The 25,535-nt window shown below is 45.1% G+C and overlaps 1 protein-coding gene across 3 annotated transcripts in view; it reads left to right on the top strand.

Moving 5' to 3' along the window:
* Nucleotides 1-25,535, top strand: part of antxr1c (ANTXR cell adhesion molecule 1c) — a 101,512-nt gene that overhangs the window by 70,578 nt on the left and 5,399 nt on the right. For 2 of the 3 annotated variants that reach the window (XM_083788043.1, XM_083788045.1), the window contains 6 exons: nucleotides 9,574-9,652; nucleotides 11,544-11,639; nucleotides 12,218-12,256; nucleotides 13,610-13,711; nucleotides 14,070-14,237; nucleotides 15,229-15,309. In XM_083788043.1, coding sequence (XP_083644169.1) covers nucleotides 9,574-9,652; nucleotides 11,544-11,639; nucleotides 12,218-12,256; nucleotides 13,610-13,711; nucleotides 14,070-14,237; nucleotides 15,229-15,309 — 565 coding nt within the window. Of the gene's footprint in view, nucleotides 1-772; nucleotides 843-9,573; nucleotides 9,653-11,543; nucleotides 11,640-12,217; nucleotides 12,257-13,609; nucleotides 13,712-14,069; nucleotides 14,238-15,228; nucleotides 15,310-25,535 lie in introns of all 3 variants that reach the window. The other variant, XM_083788044.1, reaches the window with a different exon arrangement.

The raw sequence follows: 25,535 nt of genomic DNA, 5'->3' as shown, positions 1-25,535 counted from the left end.
CATTGATGCACATGGTTACAACACATAGTAAGGGCATTTTATCAGGTATTTGACCAATCTGGGAACTAAATCGTTACCAAGAAATGTCTTCACCAATGTGTTTCTAAAGGTGTCTAATAACATGTACTAAAAGTTTGAAATTCAACTCCTGTGGGAAATTGAGTTATTAGCATAATATGTGACCAAACCCATAACCCTATATAAAGAAAAAAAGTCCACATTTCATCATTCTTTCAGTAGCATGTGACATATGAAACTATGGGGTTTTCATGATTCTGAATCCATTCCAAGCATTAGTTTTGCACAAAAAACACTCCTTGGGAGGAAAACGGCCATAGCCGTCATCACAAACGTGATGAGGGCAGCACATTTGGTCAAGTGGATATGGCCTAATTTAGCCCAAGGAGTGTTTTTTGTGCAAAACTAATGCTTGGAATGGATTCAGAATCATGAAAAACCCCTAGTTTCATATGTCACTTAAAGAATGATGAAACTTTTTGGCCTTACAGTATATAGGATGTTATATATGACCATATAGGTATGGTCACTTATTATGCTAATAACTCAATTTCCCACAGGAGTTGAATTTCAAACTTTTAGTACATGTTATTAGACACCTTTAGAAACACATTGGTGAAGACATTTCTTGGTAACGATTTAGTTCCCAGATTTTAATAGATTTCTCTTACTAACATGCAATGATATGTGTTTAAACGGTGTGTTTGGAGAGCAGGGTTCTGTATATCTCAAAGTGTTTTCTCCTCTCTGTCAGATGAAAAGCCAGCAGGAATAGAAGACACATTCCTACTGTGTCCGGCTCCTGTCATCGACGAAATAGGAAAGTAAGTACCCTGCCTCATGCATCTCCTTGGTATTTTTTACACTTTGAGCACAGCTAAATCCGCGGGGTTCATTTCCCCATATCTCTCACAGTCCCTTTGTGCACTCTGACCTCGAGGATACTAGTGCACAGACCGGCACACAAGCCCCCAGTAAGGCTATCCAACGTTGAAGCTGCCGTTTATACCTACTGGCGAAATGTGGAATTGCAGCACTTTCATGGAGGTGGACGGACGGACGTTCATGACGTCACGTGCGTAAGCCCCCGGACCTCAATTTTGAGGTCCGGGGGCTAGGCTAGGCTAAACTTCCGCTTTGCTCGAGCCATTGAGTTATAATTATACTTCACGGCAGTCTTCCGGGTGCTTCAAAACGCCACTGAGCAACTTCCACTGAAATGAATAACGGGGGGGGGGGGGGGGGGGGGGGGCTAACGCTCCGGTTCGGTCAGCTTACAAAATGTCAAGGACGTTCACTTTCTTTACGAGTTGTTGTTGAACTTTCTACATGAAGTCCGGGTTTTGTGTGTCTCGGATCACATTCTCCGGCCTCAGAGACGTACTGTAAACGCACAAACGCTTGTTTTACCATACTTGTAAAAAGCAGTATCCCCTAATAAGCCCAAAGCCGAGAATAGCCGATCTACAAGCTCACACAGTTGAGTCACCAGCTCAGTAAGGTAACGTATGAATCAGGCATACAGTACGGTAACGCCAACCCCAAAACCTAAATCTATCTAACCTCTGCTCCCCGCAAGTATAGTAAAACACGCACACGCACACACACACACACACACACACACACACACACACACACACACACACACACACACACACACACACACACACACACACACACACACACACACACACACACGCATGCACGCACGCAGCAAAAGAGAAGCCTGCCATACATTAGCTGGTTTTATGAGCCATATCCAAGCCCACATTCCTCTGCTGTAGAACTTATACAGTACTGTACGGTACAGTACGTGGCTTAGAGAGGAAGATTAACCCTTCCAGCACATGGCACGGCGATACGACCAGTGGTGGGAAAAGTATACTCAATTGTTTTACTTAAGTAAAAGTATAAATACTGCAATGTAGACAATGTAGAAATGCTCCAGTAAAGTGATAGTACCTCAAAATATTACTTATAAGGGCCACTTCACCCCTTTTGCAACTAGAGCTTATTTTAATGATGTTTAGGACACAAGAAACACTCTTTCTTGGGGTTTTTATGTGTGTAATATGTTTTTTTTTTTAGTCATGATGCCATGTTCATGACCAAAAACCTGTCATGAAAATGTGGTCTCACTTCCTTCCTGGACTACAAATTTAAGTCACACCTCCATTGCAGCCTCCCCCCATCTCCACAAGGAGGAGGGGAAGTGCACTGAAGCATTATGGGCATTGTAGGAATTCAGCAATTCAGTCAAACCCTATAGTCAAACACACAGACTTCAATATTGTCCTGGCCATATAGGGTATACACATCAATGTGTGCTGCTGTTATCTACTACAAATACTACTAACATTGAGTGACTGCAGTTTCTTCCAGTGGTGAAATGTCCCTTTAACACATTTTGGCCTGAAAAAAATGTCTTCTAAATCTTGACAGTTTTCTGAAATACCTGAAATAATGTTTCTAGGCCTATATCACTCAATATTTCATGTGAAGGACCCCAAAAATGATCTGTAATTGGCCTCTGACCCCCATCTGAAAATATGTTGTTCCAGGGACCTCCCCAGAAGCAAAAGATTGTAGTTAAAAACGTTCGTTCTGAAAAAAAAAAAAATCCAAATTTGAGGCACATTTTCACGATCTTTCAAAAATAGCAGACCTACAAGCTCATAGCGCGCCACTCGGTGGCGCGCTATGAGCTTGTAGATCTGCTATTTTTCAATAGCTAAATTATAACATAATGTTTAAAACACCAAAAGGGGTTCCCGCCCAGAAAGGGTTAAGTACAGTACTTGTACATAGTTACTTTACAACACTGCCAGCGGCTCTCTCCATGTCAATACCAGGGCTAATGCGTGATGTGGTTTTAAACACAAGAGTGTTTCATTTTGATCCAGGCAGCACCACCACCTGCAGTGCTAGATGGCCTTCAACCAGCGTTTTCATGTCATGTGTGTACTGTATTCATAACGGTTTTATGCACAGCACTCCAGCTGTGCTCTGAAGTCTAATTGGGAACCGGTTTTAGACAATACAAAACAGCAGTTTACATGCATTCTCCGTTCCCACGCCGGGAGTTCGGACATAGCCTGGCTAATAAGCCAGACCGAATCAGCCGTTGGCAAAGATAAATTGCCTGCCGGCGGATTACAGTCTGGAGAGGCTCAATTGTACGCCCATTTCCTACACCAGAGAAATGGGGCGGCCAATCGGGACACGGTATGCAATATGGGCGGGCTTTGGTACAATGACTTTCAATGCTTGAGACCTTTGACTGCAGTAGCTCTGACCAATTGCGTCAAAGAGAAAATGTTTCAACCCGCCCCCCCTGGAAATGAAATCCAAGCTGAGCCTCCCCAGACTAATAATATCCCGCGGTCCGTGCGATATTAGTCTGGTTTATTAACCAGGCTAGTTCGGACAGGCTTTCTGAACTATATATATAAGTTCGGAGAGTCATGGTTCAGACGAAAAGTTCTGAGACCGCCCCTTCAGAGGTTTGGAATGACGTCAATTTGTAGTTATATCGCTTTCCCTTTCCGAAGAAAAGCTCATATTTCGGGAGGAGAACAAGCCGCGCAGTACACACCCATGGTACCGTTATTAAAGCGACATTTCGCAGATTTTTGTTTGGTTTTGCAGAATAGAATAGAATAGAACATGGTTTACTAAATCGGGATGATTAAGGTCTCAATTGGGTCGGCGAAACCACATTAAGATCAATGGTTAAAAAGGGGGAAATAAAAACGAAATAAACATGTATCGGCTATCGGGCTATATTGTTATTTTAAAATGTCGGTATCGGTGCATACTTTACTTATCAGGTGAAGTTATGTACTATTGTGTAAAACAAGTCAACCCGGGTCATTACTGTAATCACACTAATGCTACATCCAAATGCTTTAATCAATGTATTACCATAACTTCATTATTCACAGTAATCAGTTATTAGTGTCCATGCGTGCTCTCGTACACTCCCTCAAAGTTGTCGTACTGTCTATTTCTCCTACAGTATACATAACACTGTCTCCCTCTCAGCTGTCCTACTGTCTGTCTCTCCTACACTGTCTCCCTCTCAGCTGTCCTACTGTCTGTCTCTCCTACACTGTCTCCCTCTCAGCTGTCCTACTGTCTGTCTCTCCTACACTGTCTCCCTCTCAGCTGTCCTACTGTCTGTCTCTCCTACACTGTCTCCCTCTCAGCTGTCCTACTGTCTGTCTCTCCTACACTGTCTCCCTCTCAGCTGTCCTACTGTCTGTCTCTCCTACACTGTCTCCCTCTCAGCTGTCCTACTGTCTGTTTCTCCTACACTGTCTCCCTCTCAGCTGTCCTACTGTCTGTCTCTCCTACACTGTCTCCCTCTCAGCTGTCCTACTGTCTGTCTCTCCTACACTGTCTCCCTCTCAGCTGTCCTACTGTCTGTCTCTCCTACACTGTCTCCCTCTCAGCTGTCCTACTGTCTGTCTCTCCTACACTGTCTCCCTATCAGCTGTCCTACTGTCTGTCTCTCCTACACTGTCTCCCTCTCAGCTGTCCTACTGTATGTCTCTCCTACACTGTCTGTCTCTCAGCTGTCCTACTGTCTGTCTCTCCTACACTGTCTCCCTCTCAACTGTGCTACTGTCTGTCTCTCCTACACTGTCTCCCTCTCAGCTGTCCTACTGTCTGTCTCTCCTACACTGTCTCCCTCTCAGCTGTCCCTACTGTCTGTCTCTCCTACACTGTCTCCCTCTCAGCTGTCCTACTGTCTGTCTCTCCTACACTGTCTCCCTCTCAGCTGTCCTGCTGTCTGTCTCTCCTACACTGTCTCCCTCTCAGCTGTCCTACTGTCTGTCTCTCCTACACTGTCTCCCTCTCAGCTGTCCTACTGTCTGTCTCTCCTACACTGTCTCCCTCTCAGCGTCCCTGCTGTCTGTCTCTCCTACACTGTCTCCCTCTGTCCCTCTCTGGTCTGAAGAACACTCAAACCGTTCCTACTTTGACTTTGTAACTCGCTCAGAGAGAGAGAAAAAAAATCACATAACCTATAATCCTAAAAGTCTAAAATGGAAACTTTTGCTTTCGGCAAAGAAGTGGTTTCAACTCTTTGACAGACTGTGCTGTAGGAGCACCGCTGCTAGGCTATAGCTGTTGATATTTCCATAGGGCAGATATGTGGCCTTCATGGTGTTCGTCAGCGAATAGCGTTAACATCAGTCAGCCTCAGCTCCTCTCGCGTCACAAGCCACTCATTCAGACCTGAGATCAGCTCCAACAGTAACACAGTACACCCCTCCAACCCCCCCCCCCCCCCCCCCCCCCCCCCCCCCCCCCATTTTTGTATGGAAAAATACAAGCTACAAGTTAAGCATACAAACTTTGTCACAGAACAACGTTCCTCTGAGGTATTCTGGAATGTTGAGACAAAAAGGAAAATCACACCCGTGTGAAGTGAGTGGTGGGGGGGTCCCGCGGGAAGTTCCAGACCCACAGGAACAAGCCCGGAGTGGCGGCACGGTTCCGGCGAGCCGCCCCGTGTCCGAAACGGTCGAGAAATGACCGTAACAAAACAATACGATACAAAGTCAGACGATACGATATTTGCTGTTTACAGATCGATACACTTCGATACAGTTACTATATCGTTACACCCCTAGTTTGGTTACTTTGCTACTGTATAAATTAACAGTTATCGTGCCATTGGCGTTGATCTACGATTCTACGGCAATTAATAAATGCTACCCTCCACGTCATTGGCGTTGATGTACGGCAATTGGTGTTTTATAGTGCTTTTGATTGATCATTGATCAAGTCATAATGCTACTCACGTTAGCATCTGGTTGCTAGCTGTTGTTGTCAATAACACTGCATCACACCATCTTGATCATCGTGCCCATAATAAACATCCACTTTATTTCTTTCAGTTTATTTCAGTCGCCCGTATCTCCTATTCCTTCTTGTCCCAGATGGCATTTTTGGTCAAAACAAGGTTTATTCCGCGGCCGGGAGCCGACGATGTGATGCCTTCCATTAGCCCATTCTGACCGGGCACCCATTTTGGTGTTGGCATCATGTTATGCTTTAGCTATTGAAAAATAGCAGATCTACAAGCTTGTAGGTCTGCTATTTTGAAAAATCGAAGAGCGACTGACATTTTTAGAATCTGATCTCAGGTCAGAATGGGTTCATCAGACCAGTGTGTGTCCGGTGGAAACCTCGTATGAATCTGATCTCAGGTCAGAATGGGTTAGACTCGGTTGGCTCCGTTTTGATAAACAGGAAGTGACCACGCATCGTCCAACCTCCAAACATAAGAACCAAGACCGGATGTCTGGAAATGTGGCTTTTCAAAACAAGAGCTGAACAGGGAAAAATGCTGGCGTGAATTATATCACAGTTATCAATAACGGGGCGTCCGTTGAGAACCCCTGACGTACTGTACATGTCGGAGAATATGAACCAACCGTGTGTTTTAATAGACCATAGACAGTATATATATGGGCATCTCAGGCTGCCCACAAAATGTGGCTGCAAATGTAGGACGCACGCGGCACGCACACACAGATTTTTGTGGTCAGTGAAATATGCTTAATGCACACACAGGCATATCTAGCCTTTGTCGCCTGTCTGTCTGTCGGTCTCATGCCTGCAATCCGTCTGTCTTCTTTCTCTTTGCCACCCTTTCACTCTGTCTCTCTCTCTCTCCACAAGTCTCTGCGTCTCTCCTTTTATGTCAGGAAACGAGATAAGTCTTATCAGGTCAAAATGGTCTATGTTTTTTATATGCCAGAACCCATTAGTGTGCGTGCGTGCGTGCGTGCGTGTGTGCGCGCCGGGCCTTTATAAAGTGGCCCTCCTAAAAGCACAGACCATATGAGAGGATCCAGGGGGGGGGGGGAGATGATAAAGCTATGCCTTTCATCAAAGCCGCCCGAAGCCGCACGCACTCCCTGAAACCTGAGGTCAGCGAGCGATTCTTAGAATGCTTTTCCACCCAAGTTGATCTCCTGTTGCAGTGTTTGTTAAAGTCGCTATATGATATACCGATAACTGGCAGAGGAATAAACTTTGGCTGCAAGTTGTTGTCATGGAAATGTTCTATTAAAAACGAGCTTTAGGCCCACTAAAGATTCCACAAGGGTGAAAGCACGATGACTCAAAGTTTTATTGAAAGATTCCAAGAGAAAAGAAAATGAAACCCAACTGTTGGAGCTGCCCTAGCCTGACCTAAGCAGAGACATTTCTGGTCTATAGAGGGGCGGGTCGCGCCTCAGAAATGCGCGCACCCTGATTGGATCTCATCGATCTGTCCGTCACCCCCGGCCCCTCCTCTCCCCCCTAGTGCAGCGCTACGTCACATCATTTAGAGCGACGCCCACCCGGAAGGGTTGACTCCCACTTTTAGACTGGTTCAGCCCACGGCTTTTTCCAGGCTTTCATCTTTCGCGCAGACGAAATGAAAGCCTGGGTATCGAGGCTAGAGCTGCCCTAACCCATTCTGACCTGAGATCAGATTCTAAAAATGTCTATTACATCCTGACAGTTTCATTATTAACCCATTCTGACCTGAGATCAGATTCTAAAAGTGTCTTCGATTTTTCAAAAATAGCAGACCTACAAGCTCGTATCGCGCCACTCGGTGGCGCGATATGAGCTTGTAGATCTGCTATTTTTCAATAGCTAAAGCATAACATGATGCCAACACCAAAATGGGTGCCCGGTCAGAATGGGCTAACATGCTACATCGCAGTATTAATCTCACATTTTTTCTGAATTTGAAAATATGCTAAATCTTTTTGTTTTGCGGGATTGTGAATTTAATCACGTGGGGGACCCAAAGGTAAGGCGTTGACACTATGGCAGGTAAATAAAATGTTGGGACATGTTGGGATGCATGTACACAATTCAATTTCAATCCAAAGGGCTTTATTGGCATGAGAAAACATGCGTTTACATTGCCAAATGTGTGCAGTGCCGAGATCACTCGGTGCAGATAGTGCGGGAATACACGCAATGAGTCTTTAGGGTGGTTGTGTTCCATTTGATATCCTTCTCCTATCACGGCGGCTCACACATTTTGCTGCTGTGTTTGCACATTGTTGCCCAGCAGATATGCTTTGTCATATACTAGTCATGTTTTCAAAATCTATGTGATTGAAATCTGTGGGTAGTATCATGTGTCTCTGATGTCTTGGTACAGTGGATAGATGGTTATGAAATGTGCATCCGTGTTATACTAATTGAGCGTCGCACTCCCTTTCAGAATGACAAGGGCGCCAGGAAATAATTCCCCATACATTTTTCCCATAGGCGTTTCAAAAGGTATTTTACTATTTATTTAAAGACCTGTAAGCCGCGGACAAAGCCAACAGCCGAGTTGACAAACCAAACCATGACAATATATATTTTTTTGTGCCGAACAAATATAATTAGAAAAATGTGTTGTACCCTGTTCTTTTCTTCTTTATTATTATTTGTTCAGCCGGGAAAAAAAATTCTTTATTGTCATGATTTGTCAACTCGGCTGTTGGCTTTGTCCGAGGCTTTAAAGGTCTTGAAATAAATACTTTTTGAGAACCGAAACATGAATGGGACATTAGTTCCTGGTGATTTCAATTCAAACTAGAAAAAGTGCCCTTCTGGGCACAGGTCTCCACCAGGAGGATAGGAGAGTGTGTGATGTTTGGCAAAATGTTTAGGAGTAATTTAAACATGTTTGTTTGGGTGTGTGTGCGTTTACATTGCCACAGCAAAAGTGGAACAAAACAATGAAAATTAGAGGTAAAAACACTTTTCGGCCAGTTATAGCGCCACCTTGAGGCTGAGTTGAAATTGTTCATGTGGCATTTCTTCCTCGGCCTAGTGGGAATGTGCGTGCACAATTTCACGGAAATCACGCGATGTGTTCATGATTTGCAGCATTTTGTTTGAAACTGAGCACTCCTGTGAACTTTGGAAGCCAATCTTAACCAATCAGGATGGAGTCTGAGAAATCTGAAAGACCCGTTTCGTTGAATGGCTCTAGAGAGACTGTGTACCAATTTGCGCGATGTTTGGACAAAATCTGTAGGTGTACTGTGCAAAAACTTGTTTTGCACAAAGCGGCCTCCTGGTGGCGCTATAACAGGCCGTTCTGGAAATTTTGGGGCAGAGGTTCATCGTTGGCATCCAGGGAGTGTGTGTGCAAAATTTGGCATCGACCGGGTTAACGGTGGCCGAGATTAGCTGCTCACGGACACACGGACGGACGGACACACACACACACACATGGACGGACGGAGTGCAAAACATACTCTCCCCCCATGCCTTCGGCCTGGTGGAGACAAAAATAGCAAAAATAGCTGATCGGCTATTTCTGCTACGACAGTAATAATATGCAATGTGGCCCCTCCCTCCGGAGTGAGCGTGGAAATATATCCATCTTCAATGTCGCCCATCCCTGCTCTTACAGCCCTTGACGTTATCTCTCTCCATGTCGTCCTTAATGGGCTCTGGAATCTGGAATGTAAATGTATGAATGACAACCATGTGGAGAGTCTCACCTCCGTGTCTGTGTCTGTGTCGTTCCAGGGTGATTTATCTCCAAGTCAGCATGAACGGAGGCCTGTCCTTCATCACCAGCAACGTTCACATCACCACTACAGAGTGTGTAAGTATCGGGGTTGATTTTGTTGTAAAACTCGTCTCTCTCTCTCTCTCTCTTAAAAGAGACAATGTGAGATGATCTATGCAATGTGAGAAATCTATGCTTGAAATGAATAAACCAAATAAGTAGCTTGGCCTAATGAAATAATTAGGTTGAAACCTCAGGTGTCAATAATCACCCGCTTGGGCAAGGGGAGACATTATTGCGCTTTTGACCTTGCAGCCAAGGTTATACGTAATTGTCAACAATAATAAAACTTCTGACAAGTCTGCATTATAAAAGGCACTTTATAGAGTTTATACTCACTCTAATGATTGATTAAAATAAAATTGAATTCATTAAAATAAGTCCCGGATTTCAGCGAGTTATTTACTATCTATTTGAACATGCAAGGACCTTTTTTCCCCGCTTTATTTCGGTAGCGAGCAATACATGAACCCAGGGTTTTTCATGTTCTCCTTTTCTTATGTTATTCACCGTTTGTGGTTTTTCAACTCCTCTGTGCTTCTGCCCTCCATCTCCTGCCTGTCAGCATTCCTGCATGTCCGTCTATCGGTCTCTCTGCTCACTTCTCCCTCTTTCATCTCATCATCTGTTTTTCAGTGTATAACTTCTCTGTTATTCCTTCTCCAAATTGAGTTAATAGCACAGGCAGACTCTTCACATACTACTAGAGCATGTCTGAAATAAGTGTCAGAGCTGAAATCGACATGTAAATATAATAATAAATGCTTACACGTGTAGCTATACGTAGGTGTAATGTTAGAGACCACAGAAGTGAACCTTCCCAAGCCTGTTTTCTCAACTCGCTGTTTCTCTGCAAGACATTATACTCTACCAAGCCACATCTCCAAAACCGGTGGGTCAAACTGAACAACCAATACGTCAATTTGAAGCTATGATTCCCCTGCTTTCACGTGATGAGAAATAATCCAATGGCAGCGCCCCTCAGTCAAATTTGGCCACATGTGAAGAACTATTGACAGATGAGGTCACCGACCGACGCCCTATCAGTTTAAAACCACACGTTCCAAAAAAGAACACAGGGCTACTCATTCCAACGAGCCACCCATCCGTGGGTAAAGAAAGATCAATTCCCCCGACTCCTCTTATTACTGAGCCAAAACCACCGATGTCCCACCCATCCCAAAGCCTCAAAGTACCACCCAGAGCAACACCGTCGTAGTCAGTCAGTCACTAGTTCTCCACGACACACACACACACACACACACACACACACACACACACACACACACACACACACACACACACACACACACACACACACACACACAGCCATCGTTGCCACAAGATGCCTCAGTGATTAAACAGCCACACAGCTCAGCACCCCCCCAAGATAGATAGAGGAAAGAAGTCTAACCACAAGAAGAGATACACAGCCTGGGTCTAATGGGAACCACACTGCACTGGCCTCAGCCATGCAGAGCAGACCCCCACTCGTTATGAAAAGACCCTCCGTGGTTTGGTTAAGAAGAACCTTTACCTGCTAATAACACGTGTGCGCTGTAGCTGGGATTGAATTTGAATCCCACCACAGCTTTCCTACCGTCTGTCTCTCCCACACCGTCTCCCTCTCAGCTTTTCTTACTGTCTGTCTCTCCCACACCGTCTCCCTCTCAACTCTTAAGCCGATCATCACATCACATCGTGAAACCCCGTAACAGCTTTCCTATAATGTCTGCAGACATTTATGTTCAGTATCTGATTATTATTTGTACCGTGACCGAATTCAAGGAAAACCACATAGAATTATGCACTGTCTCTCTATATGTTTCTTTATATCCATCAGATCAGTTGAACTGTTTTGTGTGTGTGTGTGTGTGTGTGTGTGTGTGTGTGTGTGTGTGTGTGTGGTTTCTGTCCTCCCATGCAGTTCGATGGCACCATCCTGTTGATAACGTTGCTGGTGCTGTTCCTCCTACTGGCCCTGCTCTTCATGTGGTGGTTCTGGCCTCTCTGTTGCACCGTGGTACGTCTATATGGTTTATCCTCTCTGTTGTAATTGTAATGCCAAGGTTGCGTTACATAGACAAAAAAATGCCATTTTTATTGTAGATTGTGCCATTTAATTAAGTGCCGTATTCAGTTTGCTTGCTTTGAGCCTAAATGTTGACAAGGGTTTTAATTTAACACAACTCCTAGCAACGAGACACTGTTATGCAAACAAGCACGTCATTCCTGATAGGCATGTACTGTATATGCGACCAACTCTGTTTGCGCTTGAACATTTTGGACCGATCGGCTTCTATTAGTGCATGCGGTTGCAGCTCAAACCAATCTCATAGAGAGACTCTCTACAGTGACGCAACGCTGTTTGTGATGCATTTAACCCCATTAGGGTCATCTTTGAAAGCCAAGCAGAGCCAAACAAAATGTGCTCTTTATTAGGTCGACGTTCCGGTCGTTAACTTTATAGACCTTCATCAGGACATTGTCTGTCGAACATCGAATAGGTTTTTTTTTCCTCCATAAAACTGTTAGGATTGAGAAGACATTTGTGGAGTCCTCAGGTCAAATAAAATGTGTCGTCTCCTTCCTGTGTTGCAGGTGATCAAAGAGCCCCCTCCTCCTCCTCCTCCAGAGCCCGTAAGTTTGATATTTTTGCTGTACGTCGCAATGCACACGCATGCACTCAATGCACACGCATGCACTCAATGCACACGCATGCACTCAATGCACACGCATGCACCCAATGCACACACATGCACCCAATGCACACGCATGCACTCATCCACTCACTCCCTGTGGGGTCACGCAGGTTGAGGAGACCACAAACCCACTCCAGCTCTCTCAGTCACCACATCAGTCCAAACCAAACCACTGCAACCCACACAGAGTACCGTACCCACTTCCTACTACTACACGCTCTGCACTTTACTGATCTGCACTTCTTCAGCTTAATTTAGGACGGGAATGAACGCATCTGTGTCGCCTTATAGCTTTAAACCGCTTTTAACCATTATCTTTTAAACTTTTTTTTTTTTAATTTTTGAAAAATCCTGAAAATGTGGTGCAAATCTTTGAATATATATTATTTCAGAGCGAACGTTTGCAAATCTTTGCTTCTTGGGGGGTCCCTGGAACAACATATTTACAGATGGGGGTCGGCGCCCCAAATACATAATCCTTGACATGAAACCACTGTTATAGATCGGTTTTTTCAGGATTGTGTAAACATTTTTTTTAGTATCAGCCTCAGGTCTAAATGGCTTAAAGAGTGGCACGCTTGTGTACACTGTGTAACCGTGTGTGTGTGTGTGTGTGTGTGTGGGCTACTATTGTATTGTGTGTGTGCACTTAATGGTCTGTACATGTAAACCCGAACCGCGTAAAACTAAACTTCCGCCAGTGATGCGGTGCAGTAAGCATGTGTTGTATACGTTGTTGTTAGAAACAGGAAGACAGCCCACGTGTCCTAGCTGTGCTGTGCAGTCTTGTTTTGTTTATTTTCTGAATATAACTATGACGAAAAATGCTAGTCGACTACCTTTTTTCACTAACGAAAGCTAAATAAAAACGAAATAAAAATGTAGGGAGGGACTATAGTGGAGAAGAGACCATTTTATGTTTGTTGCACTCTGACAATAGCACATCCACAAGCTATTTGCAGCGTGCAACCAAGAATCTGACATTCTACGACGACACCAAGGCCCGCCCAAAAAAGATCATCAACCCTAGATTTAGTCGACTAAAATCGTGTTATTTTAGTCGACGTAAAGTAGACTAACACTAAACCATTTTATTCAAAAGACTGAGACTATGAAACTAAATAAACACTGGTGGTGTGTGTGTGTGTGTGTGTGTGTGTGTGCATGTGCGTGTACGTGTGCGTGTGTGTGTGTGTGTGTGTGTGTGTGTGTGTGTGTGTGTGTGTGTGTGTGTGTGTGTGTGTGTGTGTGTGTGTGTGTGCGTGCGCGTGCGTGTGCGCGTGTGTGTTAGGACTCGTCAGATGATGAGGACGGCATGCCCAAGAAGAAGTGGCCCACCGTGGACGCCTCGTACTACGGAGGACGAGGAGTCGGAGGAATCAAGAGGATGGAGGTGAGATTCATAGTATAGCATAGAAATACGCCGCTGTGCGACACACGCGCCGCACAAACCTGTCTGTTTAAGAATAAGACTGTGGCCCAGGCCGTAGCGTAACGGTCTGGGCACCGGACTGGTAATCCAGTCGCAGTGTGCCGCGGGTTCGACTCCCGGACCCGACACGGCCTTTACTGCATGTCATCCCCCCATCTCTCTCCCGTTTCCTGTCAGCCTACTGTCTGTCCCTTAAAAAATCAATAAAAGGCGTAAGCCGCAAAAAAAATATCTTAAAAAAAAAAAAAAAAAAAAAGAATAAGACTGTGTAAGGGCCACGTTCTCAGAGTGCGTGTGCGTGATGTGCGCCTGGTTCTAGGTGCGCTGGGGAGGGAAAGGCTCGACGGAGGAAGGCGCCAAGCTGGAGAAGCCCAAGAACGCGGTGGTGAAAATGCCCGAGCAGGAGTTCGAGCCGTACGAGCCCAAACCCAAGAAGATCCACAGCAAGAAGCCCCCGCAGGACAGGAAGTGGTACACGCCCATACAGGTAAACAGGAAGTGGTACACGCCCATACAGGTAAACAGGAAGTGGTGCACGCCCATACAGGTAAACAGGACAGGAAGTGGTGCACGCCCATACAGGTAAACAGGAAGTGGTACACGCCCATACAGGTAAACAGGAAGTGGTGCACGCCCATACAGGTAAACAGGACAGGAAGTGGTGCACGCCCATACAGGTAAACAGGAAGTGGTACACGCCCATACAGGTAAACAGGAAGTGGTGCACGCCCATACAGGTAAACAGGAAGTGGTGCACGCCCATACAGGTAAACAGGAAGTGGTGCACGCCCATACAGGTAAACAGGAAGTGGTGCACGCCCATACAGGTAAACAGGACAGGAAGTGGTGCACGCCCATACAGGTAAACAGGACAGGAAGTGGTGCACGCCCATACAGGTAAACAGGCTGTCTCTTATTGGCGCAGTGATTGCACGAATATAGGGACGTGCAAACATAGACATCAAAGGGAGGATTCTGTCTGTAAAACAACTGCCCTCTCCAGACCACGAAATGCAAACGCCCTCCTTTCCATGCCATCCATATGTAGGGGAGGATGGGGGAAGATGAACCACTTTTTACTTAAGTTGTCCTGGAAGCAAGGCAAAATGAGATGGCAGTCAAATCTAATGATCTACACATATTTCAGGATGTCCTCTATCAATTGAAATGATGAGTAAGCAGCTATGACAAAGGGCCATGAAAATATGACCTTTTAAAAAAAACTGGTCATGTGGCTCAATTTGCCCCAGGTAAGGGGTAAGTTGATTGAACCACATGATATTTTAATGTAAAGAGCTTAAACTTGAACAGATAATGTATTCACTTATTGAAAAGTATTAGCATGTTTTTGTTCTTGCTTACTGTAAATCGCTCTGGATTAAGAGCGTCTGCTATAAATGCCTAAATTGAAAATTGTAAAGGTTGCTAGTTTGAATCCCCGGATCCTGAAATGTGTGTTTTGTGGCCATCCTCCTCAGGGTAAACTGGACGCCATCTGGGCTCTGTTTCGCCGCGGTTACGACCAGGTGTCTCTGATGAGACCTCAGCCCGGAGAACATGTGAGTACCCGCCACAGTGCATTCTGGGAACAGGGTTTTTCAAAGTGGCAGCTGACCGGAGGGCATCATCAAGTGGGGGAGGGGATTGAAAATTGGAGCAAAAAATAAAAAATAAAGAAAATTCAACTCAAATTATTTTCATAACATTATTTTGGCAGTTTCACCACTTTTTAAATCTCAGTATTGGCCATGTCATATTTTTTAATATCCCGGTACGTATCTTGTCAAAAATAACAGATCCACAAGCTCACGGCGATCAGTGCCGTGCTATGAGCTTGTGAATTGCCTTTTCTTCCCCATTATAGCTGTAAGAGCCATTTGTATAGATCTATTTAGTGCTGGCTTTGTCAATTTGTCAATCAAGGCCAAGGTTGCCATGGTTACGGCGAGGGTATTTAACCCTGGCCCTAATCAGGTGCAGGTGTTGCTGACGGGGCAAACTGTTTTTAGACTGTGATTCCCTGTGTGTTTGAGACACTACTTTGGTTCATTTATAGGCTATAAAGGTATAGGACTTTGGCAGAGCAAATAAATATAATTTAATATATATATATATATATATTACATTTTGGGGGTCTTTTGGCGTGGAACAAGTGTGGGAATAACCCCTGCACCAAGGGAATACAAAAAAAGGAAAGAAAGTCAGTTTCACCTGAGCTTAGTTTGTTTATTGTACAGCGTTTCAGTTTGCTTTGGTTTACTCTGTCTGAATTTAGATTAGCGACCTTTAGTTTAGTCTAGGTTTAGTTCAGTGTTGTCTGGTCTAGTCGAACAGCTGCACAAGATACAGGGATAGTGAAACAATGTTTAAAATGCAAGGCATTGAAAGCTGGTGATATTATTAATTTGTTAGGCAAGATAGACGGCTTGTAAAAGCTTCTCGCTTCTTTTTTCATGCAGGGACACGACAGAAAGATCCAACTAATCCATTTAATCGGTTGTGACAAGTAATGAATGAAGGATAATTCAACAAAATAATATATGGATAATCTATCCGTATTTTGGCCATGTCATGATACAAGGTGGCAATAATACTTTTTTAGAGGAACTATTTTGGCACGACACCGCTGTGTGGCAAAGTAGGTTATTCATTGATCTGTTGACGGCACCTCTCTCACCACTGCTAAACACAGATACACAGTCTCTGCATGTATCCGTGTGTGTTAACCCATTCTGACCCGAGATCAGATTCTAAAAATGTCCTCTACATCCTGACAGTTTCATTATTAACCCATTCTGACCTGAGATCAGATTCTAAAAGTGTCTTTGATTTTTCAAAAATAGCAGACCTACAAGCTCGTATCGCGCCACTCGGTGGCGCGATATGAGCTTGTAGATCTGCTATTTTTCAATAGCTAAAGCATAACATGATGCCGACACCAAAATGGGTGCCCGGTCAGAATGGGTTAAGGCTGTACCCTAGCCCTGTTTTTAGGACTCCAACTTCGGCAGGAATTCTCGAGCGAACATCCGAACCATTATTTTGTTTCTAATGAATTAATTTCTCTGAGTGCTTTTAACCAGGCTGCAATTGCAGCAACTCTGGCAGAAACTAAATGAAAACACCTCTTTGAATCAAGTGAGAGATGAAAACACCTCTTTGAATCACGTGAGAGATGAAAACACCTCTTTGAATCACGTGAGAGATGAAAACACCTCTTTGAATCACGTGAGAGACACTTCAAGTGTCAACTAAGAAGTCCGAACCATTATTTTGTTTCTAATGAATTAATTTCTCTGAGTGCTTTTTAACCAGGCTGCAATTCAACACGAGATATCCGCCTTGAACATGATTAGCGCAGCGCCCTCTCATTATCAATCTTTCTCGTCTCTCCCAACACACACACACACACACACGCATGCACAGTGGCGTGCACAGATAGACACTAGGGGGTGCCAAAACCCCCACCTGCCCTTTTGGCAATGTGCTCTTAAAAAAAAAAATACGTTTAATTTATTTTCTTTATTTGTAGTGTGTGGTCCATGGTGACATTGATCAAATCTTGATAAAAAAACGCTTCTACTATATTATTTAGGCCCCCACAATCTAAAGCTATGTTTCTATGTCAGTGGTTCTTCGATAATAAAAAAAAATAGCAGACCAACAAGCTCGTAGCGCGCCACTCGGTGGCGCGCTATGAGCTTGTAGATCTGCTATTTTTCAATAGCTATAAAGCACCAAAATGGGTTCCCGCCCCAAAATGCGCTGCACAAGGTGCCCTTTTTTCACTTGAGCACCTGCCCCTCTAAATATCTGTGCACGCCACTGCGCATGCACACACACACATGCACGCACACACGCACGCACGCACACACACACACACACACGTGCTCCGCGAAAACAAGCTGATATGCGAGCTCATCATTCCATAAAAATGAGCCATGAGTTGAATTCTCAAGCAGCCCCCAAAACATGGTAATTGTGAGTACCTGTACGACTGTCCATATTTTTTGTCAGACCAAAAATGCTTCCCAATGTCTCTGTAAGCTTGCTCGCAGGCAGCTGACGAGTGTAGCTTGCTCGTTAGCTGTCTCTCGTTCATTAATTTGTTCCACCTGTGTAGGCTCTCAGAAGCCATTGAGTGTGAGTGTGTGTGTGTGTGTGTGTGTGTGTGTGTGTGTGTGTGTGTGTGTGTGTGTGTGTGTGTGTGTGTGTGTGTGTGTGTGTGTGTGTGTGTGTGTGTCACTGTGTCTCTTCTGCTGTCAAGCAGGACTTTCAAATTATTGTAAACACAACATGAACATAGTATACTCTTATTATGCATATCGCATATTTTCGAGTAAAATAATAATAATAATAATAATAATAATAAATTATTTAATATAAAAAGAATAAAAAAAATAAAAAAACGAATGGTTCAAGCCCATTAATTAATTCGAGTGCCAACCTTAACGAGCGAACATTCGAACCCCGAATGTTCTGGGACAGCCTTAGTGTGTGTGTGTGTGTGTGTGTGTCTGGGACAGCCTTAGTGTGTGTGTGTGTGTGTGTGTGTGTGTGTGTGTGTGTGTGTGTGTGTGTGTGTGTGTGTGTGTGTGTGTGTGTGTGTGTGTGTGTGTGTGTGTCCATACAGCATGGATGTACTGCACAGAGATCATGCTCTCTGCTGCTCTCTCTTTTGATGACAGCCGTCCCATTCTGCTGCATTTGGAAATGCCAAAAGGTTCCATGACGTAATGCTTCGTCTCTCTCTCTCTCTTTCTCTCTCTCTCTCTCCCCCATCCTCCCCTCTCTATCTCACAGCGTTGCCTACGCAAGTCACATTTTGCGGTTTTGTTTTTTACGAACTTGCCATAAAATGTCCCAGGCCAGGCCAGGCCAGGCCAGGCCAGCGGGCTTTAGGCCGTTTTCCAGCTCGTGTAATAGTTATATATTTCAAAGCACAGAGGAAATGAGCGCAGGACACCTCTCTCTTCTCATCATACCGAGGGTGACCTGAAGAGAACTCTCAATAATCGGTCCGCCTCGTGTTGCAGCAACTCTGGCAAAAAACTAAATGAAAACACCTCTTTGAATCACGTGAGAGATGAAAACACCTCTTTGAATCACGTGAGAGACACTTCAAGTGTCAACTAAGAAGTCGACTCTGATTTATGTCTACATTGACACATGGGCGTGTGTCGCTTGTGACTTTGTGTCTAGCATCGCTCCCGACATGTAAACGTTTCTGGTGACAACATTTATACAAATATCTCTCTATAATCTTCTTTTGAACATATAGCAGACCCGTAAGGGTCCATTTGGTTCCATTTGTACACTCTCAGAGTTCTCAGACCTGTACCGGGTCATTTGAAACCCACTCAGGGACAGTTTGAGACCCACTACACATGCTGCACAATAAGCAGCACCCTGTTTGACCAGAGCCTTCATTAGCGTCATCGGTAACGCCTGTAAAGGAAGTAGGGAAGGGGCCCCAGTTGTTTCCAAAATGGCAGGTGTGCACAGAGCCCTTTGCTAAATCAATAGTGCAGATCTGTCTAATGATCCGTATAGCGCTGGCAAAGATTCTATGAATGGCATCAAAAGTGTCTGAGATGTCGCTGTGACAGACAGACAGACAGACAGACAGACAGACAGACAGACAGACAGACAGACAGACAGACAGACAGACAGACATCCATCCCGTTTATTACACTTGCGGGTGTATCGACTATTAGCGCACGTGACGCATCTCAGCAACGGTTGAACTAAAAACTTAACAGTTTCCGTGCTTTGAATGGATTATTCCAGGTTAATGTCGCTGCCATATCGGACATACGCGAGTTTTGTTTTATGTGTTTAATCCGCCGTAATGTAAACAAAAAAAAGACAATTCTTCTTCGCCGCGGAGAAAGAGAGTAGGCGCATCTGTTGTGATAAAAAACCGGAAATCGTCACATGCTGTGGGCTGCTAGGGCTTCTGGGAAATTGAGGCCAATGCAACTGAATGGGGTACAACGCCTCATGGAGACGGGTCTTGTGTGCGTCTTCCGGGTGCACCAAGATGGTGGATGGTACGATCGGATCACAACAAACCAGGGGAGCTTTTTTTGCTGGATTTTCGCGGATTAAAAGCCCAAATAATTCAGCGTATGCTCTAAAGGTAATACAACAATCTCGGCAGTGAAGGGGGGTTGATTAAAAGTCTGATAAATCGTTTTCCGCAGTCAAACTGTTAAAGGGACACTTCACCCTTTTTGCAAAAAAATATATGTTAATGACGTTTAGAAGCTTTAGAACACTTTCCTGGGGGTCTTTATTTGTGTAATATGTGGTTTTAGATATTTTAGATTGTAGCAGTGAGCCTGTTGTCTCTGATGTCATGGACACTGGGCTCACTTACTTCCTGGACTACATGTTGTCTCAGTAAGACAGCTCTCCCCCTATCCACAAGGAGGAGCAGTGCACCAAAGAATTATGGGAATTGTAGTCCAGGAAGGTAGTGAGACCAGTGTCCATGACATCAGAGACAACAGGCTCACTGCTACAATCTAAAATAACTAAAACCACATATTACACACATAAAGACCCCCAGGAAAGTGATCTAAAGCTTCTAAACGTCATTAACATATATTTTTTTGCAAAAAGGGTGAAGTGTCCCTTTAAAAGAGGATTATAAATCCCCCAAAGAGCACTTGAAAGCGGCAGAAAACAGATGTGTGTGTGTGTGTGTGTGGAGATAAAAAGTATGCATAATAAAACCAAGACATATGGAGCCGTTGCATAACCCAAGAAATATGCATGTCCAGTCTCGCGCAAATGTGAGTGTGGGTTTGTATATGTGTATGTGCATGTGTGCATGTGTGAGTGCATGCGTGCGTGCGCGCATTCCACCTGGGAATGCATCCGTGTCATTTTAAATTATACCGTTGGCTACTCAAAAACAGCAGATCTTCAAGCTCGTATACATCTGCTAAGTGTGAAGTGTTTTTTTTTTTAAACATCCTGAAAGTGTTGAGAACTATACAGATTTCTTTGTAGAACCAGCATTATGGTCTTAAAGGGTTAATGAATGCATGAATGCGATACAGATGATGATGTCAAGGTTGTTGACGCATACTGTAGATTGTCATTCCGTCACCGTCATGTTTCATGCATTTGCGTGCGTGCGTGCACGTGCGTGCGTGCACGTGCACGCACGCACGTGCATGCACGTGCGCGTTGCCGTGCACAGCACAGCACAGCGCTATAGCAGCATGTGAACGACACCCCATGAGAGATAAGCAGAGCCAGGACTTTACAGAGAGACCACAAATCTCTGCTTCGGCACGCACAGCTCAGGCTGTCCAACCTACTGACACAGGACTGTCTGTCTGTCTGTCTGTCCAACCTACTGACATAGGACTGTCTGTCTGTCTGTCTGTCCTACCTACTGACACAGGACTGTCTGTCTGTCTGTCTGTCCAACCTACTGACACAGGACTGTCTGTCTGTCTGTCTGTTCAACCTACTGACATAGGACTGTCTGTCTGTCTGTCTGTCTGTCTGTCCAACCTACTGACATAGGACTGTCTGTCTGTCTGTCTGTCTGTCTGTCCAACCTACTGACATAGGACTGTCTGTCTGTCTGTCTGTCTGTCTGTCTGTCTGTCTGTCTGTCTGTCTGTCTGTCCAACCTACTGACACAGGACTGTCTGTCTGTCTGTCTGTCCAACCTACTGACACAGGACTGTCTGTCTGTCTGTCTGTCCAACCTACTGACACATAGGACTGTCTGTCCAACCAACTAAATACTGACACGGGACACTGTCATTGACCCGTAAGGGTCCACACACACACACTCAGAGTCACAGACCTGTACAGGGCCATTTGAAACCCACTCAGGGACAGTTTGAGACCCACTGGGGTAGCAGAGTGTTTCCAATGAGCCGACAGACACCCTGACTCTGTTTGACCAGAGCCTTCATTAGCAAACGGAAGGGCCATAAATAAATTACGTCTTGTCAACTCAACTCAACTCTCTGCCTCAAACTCAACTAAAATGAATTAAACTCCAGACACCAAAAAGTGTATGTTCTTCTTTACGAGAATCAAAGCCGGAAACCATTATGTGACAAATCACATGACACTTCCACTACGAGGCAGGACCCAGCCGCGTCTAACCCGAACCATCTGGAAGCTCTTCCTGTCACAAGCACTGGTGGAAAGTACATTTAAGTACATTTACTCAAGTTATGTATGTACTTAAGTACAATAAAGGTATTTGTACTTCATTCCAATATCCAGTACATTTACTGCTACTCCACTGCATCTCAGAGCTTTTTTTTTAACTTTTACTCAATTACAATTATTTGAAAACTTTACGCTGGGGACGCTGTGGGCGTGTCTTCTCCTCCGCGTCATCAGTGCCCATACCCGAGGCGGGATTGGTGAAAGGGCCTTTCTGTGTGGAGTTTGCATGTTCTCCCAGTGTCCCCTAGGGTAGGTACCCACACATGTTCTCCCCGTGTCCCCTAGGGTAGGTACCCTCACATGTTCTCCCCATGTCCCCTAGGGTAGGTACCCTCACATGTTCTCCCCATGTCCCCTAGGGTAGGTACCCACACATGTTCTCCCAGTGTCCCCTAGGGTAGGTACCCTCACATGTTCTCCCCGTGTCCCCTAGGGTAGGTACCCTCACATGTTCTCCCCATGTCCCCTAGGGTAGGTACCCACACATGTTCTCCCCGTGTCCCCTAGGGTAGGTACCCTCACATGTTCTCCCCATGTCCCCTAGGGTAGGTACCCTCACATGTTCTCCCCATGTCCCCTAGGGTAGGTATACATCACATGTTCTCCCCGTGTCCCCTAGGGTAGGTACCCTCACAAAAAACATGCCGTAATCCAGGTCTCTAAACTGCCTCCCCCTGGCCAGCCTGATGGAGGGGAAAGGAACTGGTTGGAATAACGTGTTCCTTCCACGCGCTACGTCCAACCAGGGAAACTCCCCCCTGTCAGGTGTAAAGGAGCAACTTGGACACTCATGCATGAAGGAAGCATGAGTTCAAAGTCCGTTGCTCTCCCCAGGTTGGCGGAGGGTGTGTAGAGCCCAGGACCACAATAGATACTTGACACAGGGGTGAGAAATGGGTGACAAAATCTTGGGATAAAAAAAAGATTAAAAACAAAAGAAAACATAGCACTTCAACCCTAGGCTATATACATTTCAGCCATTTGAAGCTCACAATGTGTCGCGATGCCCTACATTGTGAGCTTGTATAGATCGGCTATTAAACAATTTTGTACACATTCTGAACTTGTGACATGGGACATTCTGCAATATGAGAACTTTTACCTTTAGTACTTTAAGCACATTTTAATGCCAATACTTTTGTACAATTTTACCCCTACTTGTAACGGAGTACATCTACAGTACATAATACTGTACATTGCAGTATTTTTTCTTCCACCCCTGGTAACACAAGGCCCTCTGTGGCCATAGAGTGAGCCAGAGTTACGACAACTCTGTTCACTTCATGGGGCCATGCAGTCTCTCTCTCTCTCTCTCTCTCTCTCTCTCTCTCTCTCTCTCTCTCTCTCTCTCTCTCTCTTTCCTACAGTACACAGACTACTATTGGCGAAGAGCATTGCGAAGAGTGAGAAAGTCCTGGACCGGAAGTTGGCAGGAATGCACTGGACTCAGGCATGCAGCCCGGCTTTAACGATCTTAAACCCCTTTATTTACAACATAAACATCACAGAGACTTTAGTTGTTATACCGTGCAATACTCTAAAACAGTAAAATTGCTCTTATTTGCGCGTGCCCTCGTTGAAAACAATGTATGTGCATCAGACTCCAGCTTGTCCCAGTCCAGGCTGCATGAACAGCGTTCGAGCGAATCTGTTTTCTGTAACTCTGTGGTCTTACTCTGTGGCTCTGCTGGACTCCAGCACGGCACAGCAACGCAGCTAAGTGCAAACAGCACCATAACGGTTTAACTACGGATGTGTCTGTACAAAAAACTGCTTCCAGAACAGACCCTTGTATATAACTGTATAACGTTGGTTCGCAAACCTTTATTATTTTTTCATTTCAAGGGTCGACATGACTCTGAGAGGTTACAAAATAATAATGGAACCATTCGTACACACACACACACACACTCTCTCTCTCTTTCTCTCTCTCTCTCTTCTCTCTCTCTCTCCCCCGGCCGACACTCACCCATTTTCGTGTTAGTTTAGCATAGGGTTGAGTTCAGTGTGATGTAGAGCAGAGGGCCTGTGCGTGTGCGTGTGCGTGTGTGTGTGTGTGTGTGTGTGTGTGTGTACGCACGTGCTTGCATATTCTCATGCTTCACGTTTGACCAGCGACGGATGATGTTCACAGACTTTGCACGCACGCACAGACAGACAGACAGACAGACAGACCACCTCTATAATACTAACTGCTCTGACGTCTCTCTCTCTCTCTCTCTCTCTCTCTCTCTCTCTCTCTCTCTCTCTCTCTCTCAAACACACACGCACACACACGCACTATTCCCTTGCGAGATGGTTAGCAGACAGAAGGACATGAGGTCATCCGTGAGACCACCGCAGTACTGTCTCCACCGGCTAACCACAGCGCTCTCTGACTCTCTCACACACACACACACACAAGCACACACACACACACACACACACACACACACACACACACACACACACACACACACACAAGCACACACACACACACACACACACACACACACACACACACACACACACACACACACACACACACAGCACGCTCATGTGGGAACCATTCAGTTCAAAGTGTCAGCAGCCACAGTATCACATGACCCGGACGGTGGATGAGAGAATTTCACCTAATTGTTTTTCCTCGTAAAATGACGGCAGCGTCACGCGATGCGTCACATTGTGAGCTTGTAGATCTGCTATTTTCAAAAGATGTTTAAAACATTAGAATTTGAAATGGGACATTCTGCAAAATGAGTAGCATGCTTTCTACTTTTGGTAGCCTACTTTAAGCACAATTTGATACTTTTACTTAAGCAACACGTTTTAGTTATTTTTCCACCACTGGGTCGATCCCTGGTTCGACCCCCAGCTCCTCTCGTCGGCCGCCGAGCGAGACAACAAAGCCCAACACGCCCGCTAGATGGCGCCACACACTGCTCCTAATAGTTGGGATGGACGGGTCAACCGCGGAGAGCGCATTTCCCCCCCAGCGGGAGATCAATACAATTTACCCCAAATAAATAAAGGATAATCCATGTTTACCCCAGCAAAAAAAAAAAAAAACCTGGCCAGACAGGCCAGTCCGTGTAAGAACATTCCATGGCATTGAAAATCCTGTTTTTTTTTTGGGATCAGAGAGAGAGATCTCCAGGCTTGAGTTTCATTGTTTTATTAGAAGTGCACAGGAATGCCAGACTGGGATTAGCAGAGACCGACGACTTGGGTGACCGCTGTGGATTCTTGTCCTTTTTCTTCTCTCTCTCTCTCTCTCTCTCTCGTTTTCATTATTCCGCCCTCCCTCAGCCACGACTAATTTATACAAGTCAGGATGAAGGGAGTGTGTCTCCTCTGTGACTGTTTTTATTGACTTCCTGCCAACGTGCATGGCCACTGTTGGTGTGTGTGGCGTGCAGGACGTGTGTGTGTGTGTGTGTGTGTGTGTGTGTGTGTGCCCGCACTCAAGGCCCTGCTATACCCCTGTGTGTGTGTGTGTGTGTGTGTGTGTGTGTGTGTGTGTGTGTGTGTGTGTGTGTGTGTGTGTGTGTGTGTGTGTGTACGTGCATTTGTCACACAGACAGTAGAACCAACC

This window comes from Protomyctophum parallelum, assembly GCF_964188405.1.
Source record: "Protomyctophum parallelum genome assembly, chromosome: 17".
NCBI classification, from domain to species: Eukaryota; Metazoa; Chordata; class Actinopteri; order Myctophiformes; family Myctophidae; genus Protomyctophum; species Protomyctophum parallelum.
Note: the sequence above shows the minus strand (reverse complement) of the source record. Positions and strands in the feature narration are given on the sequence as shown.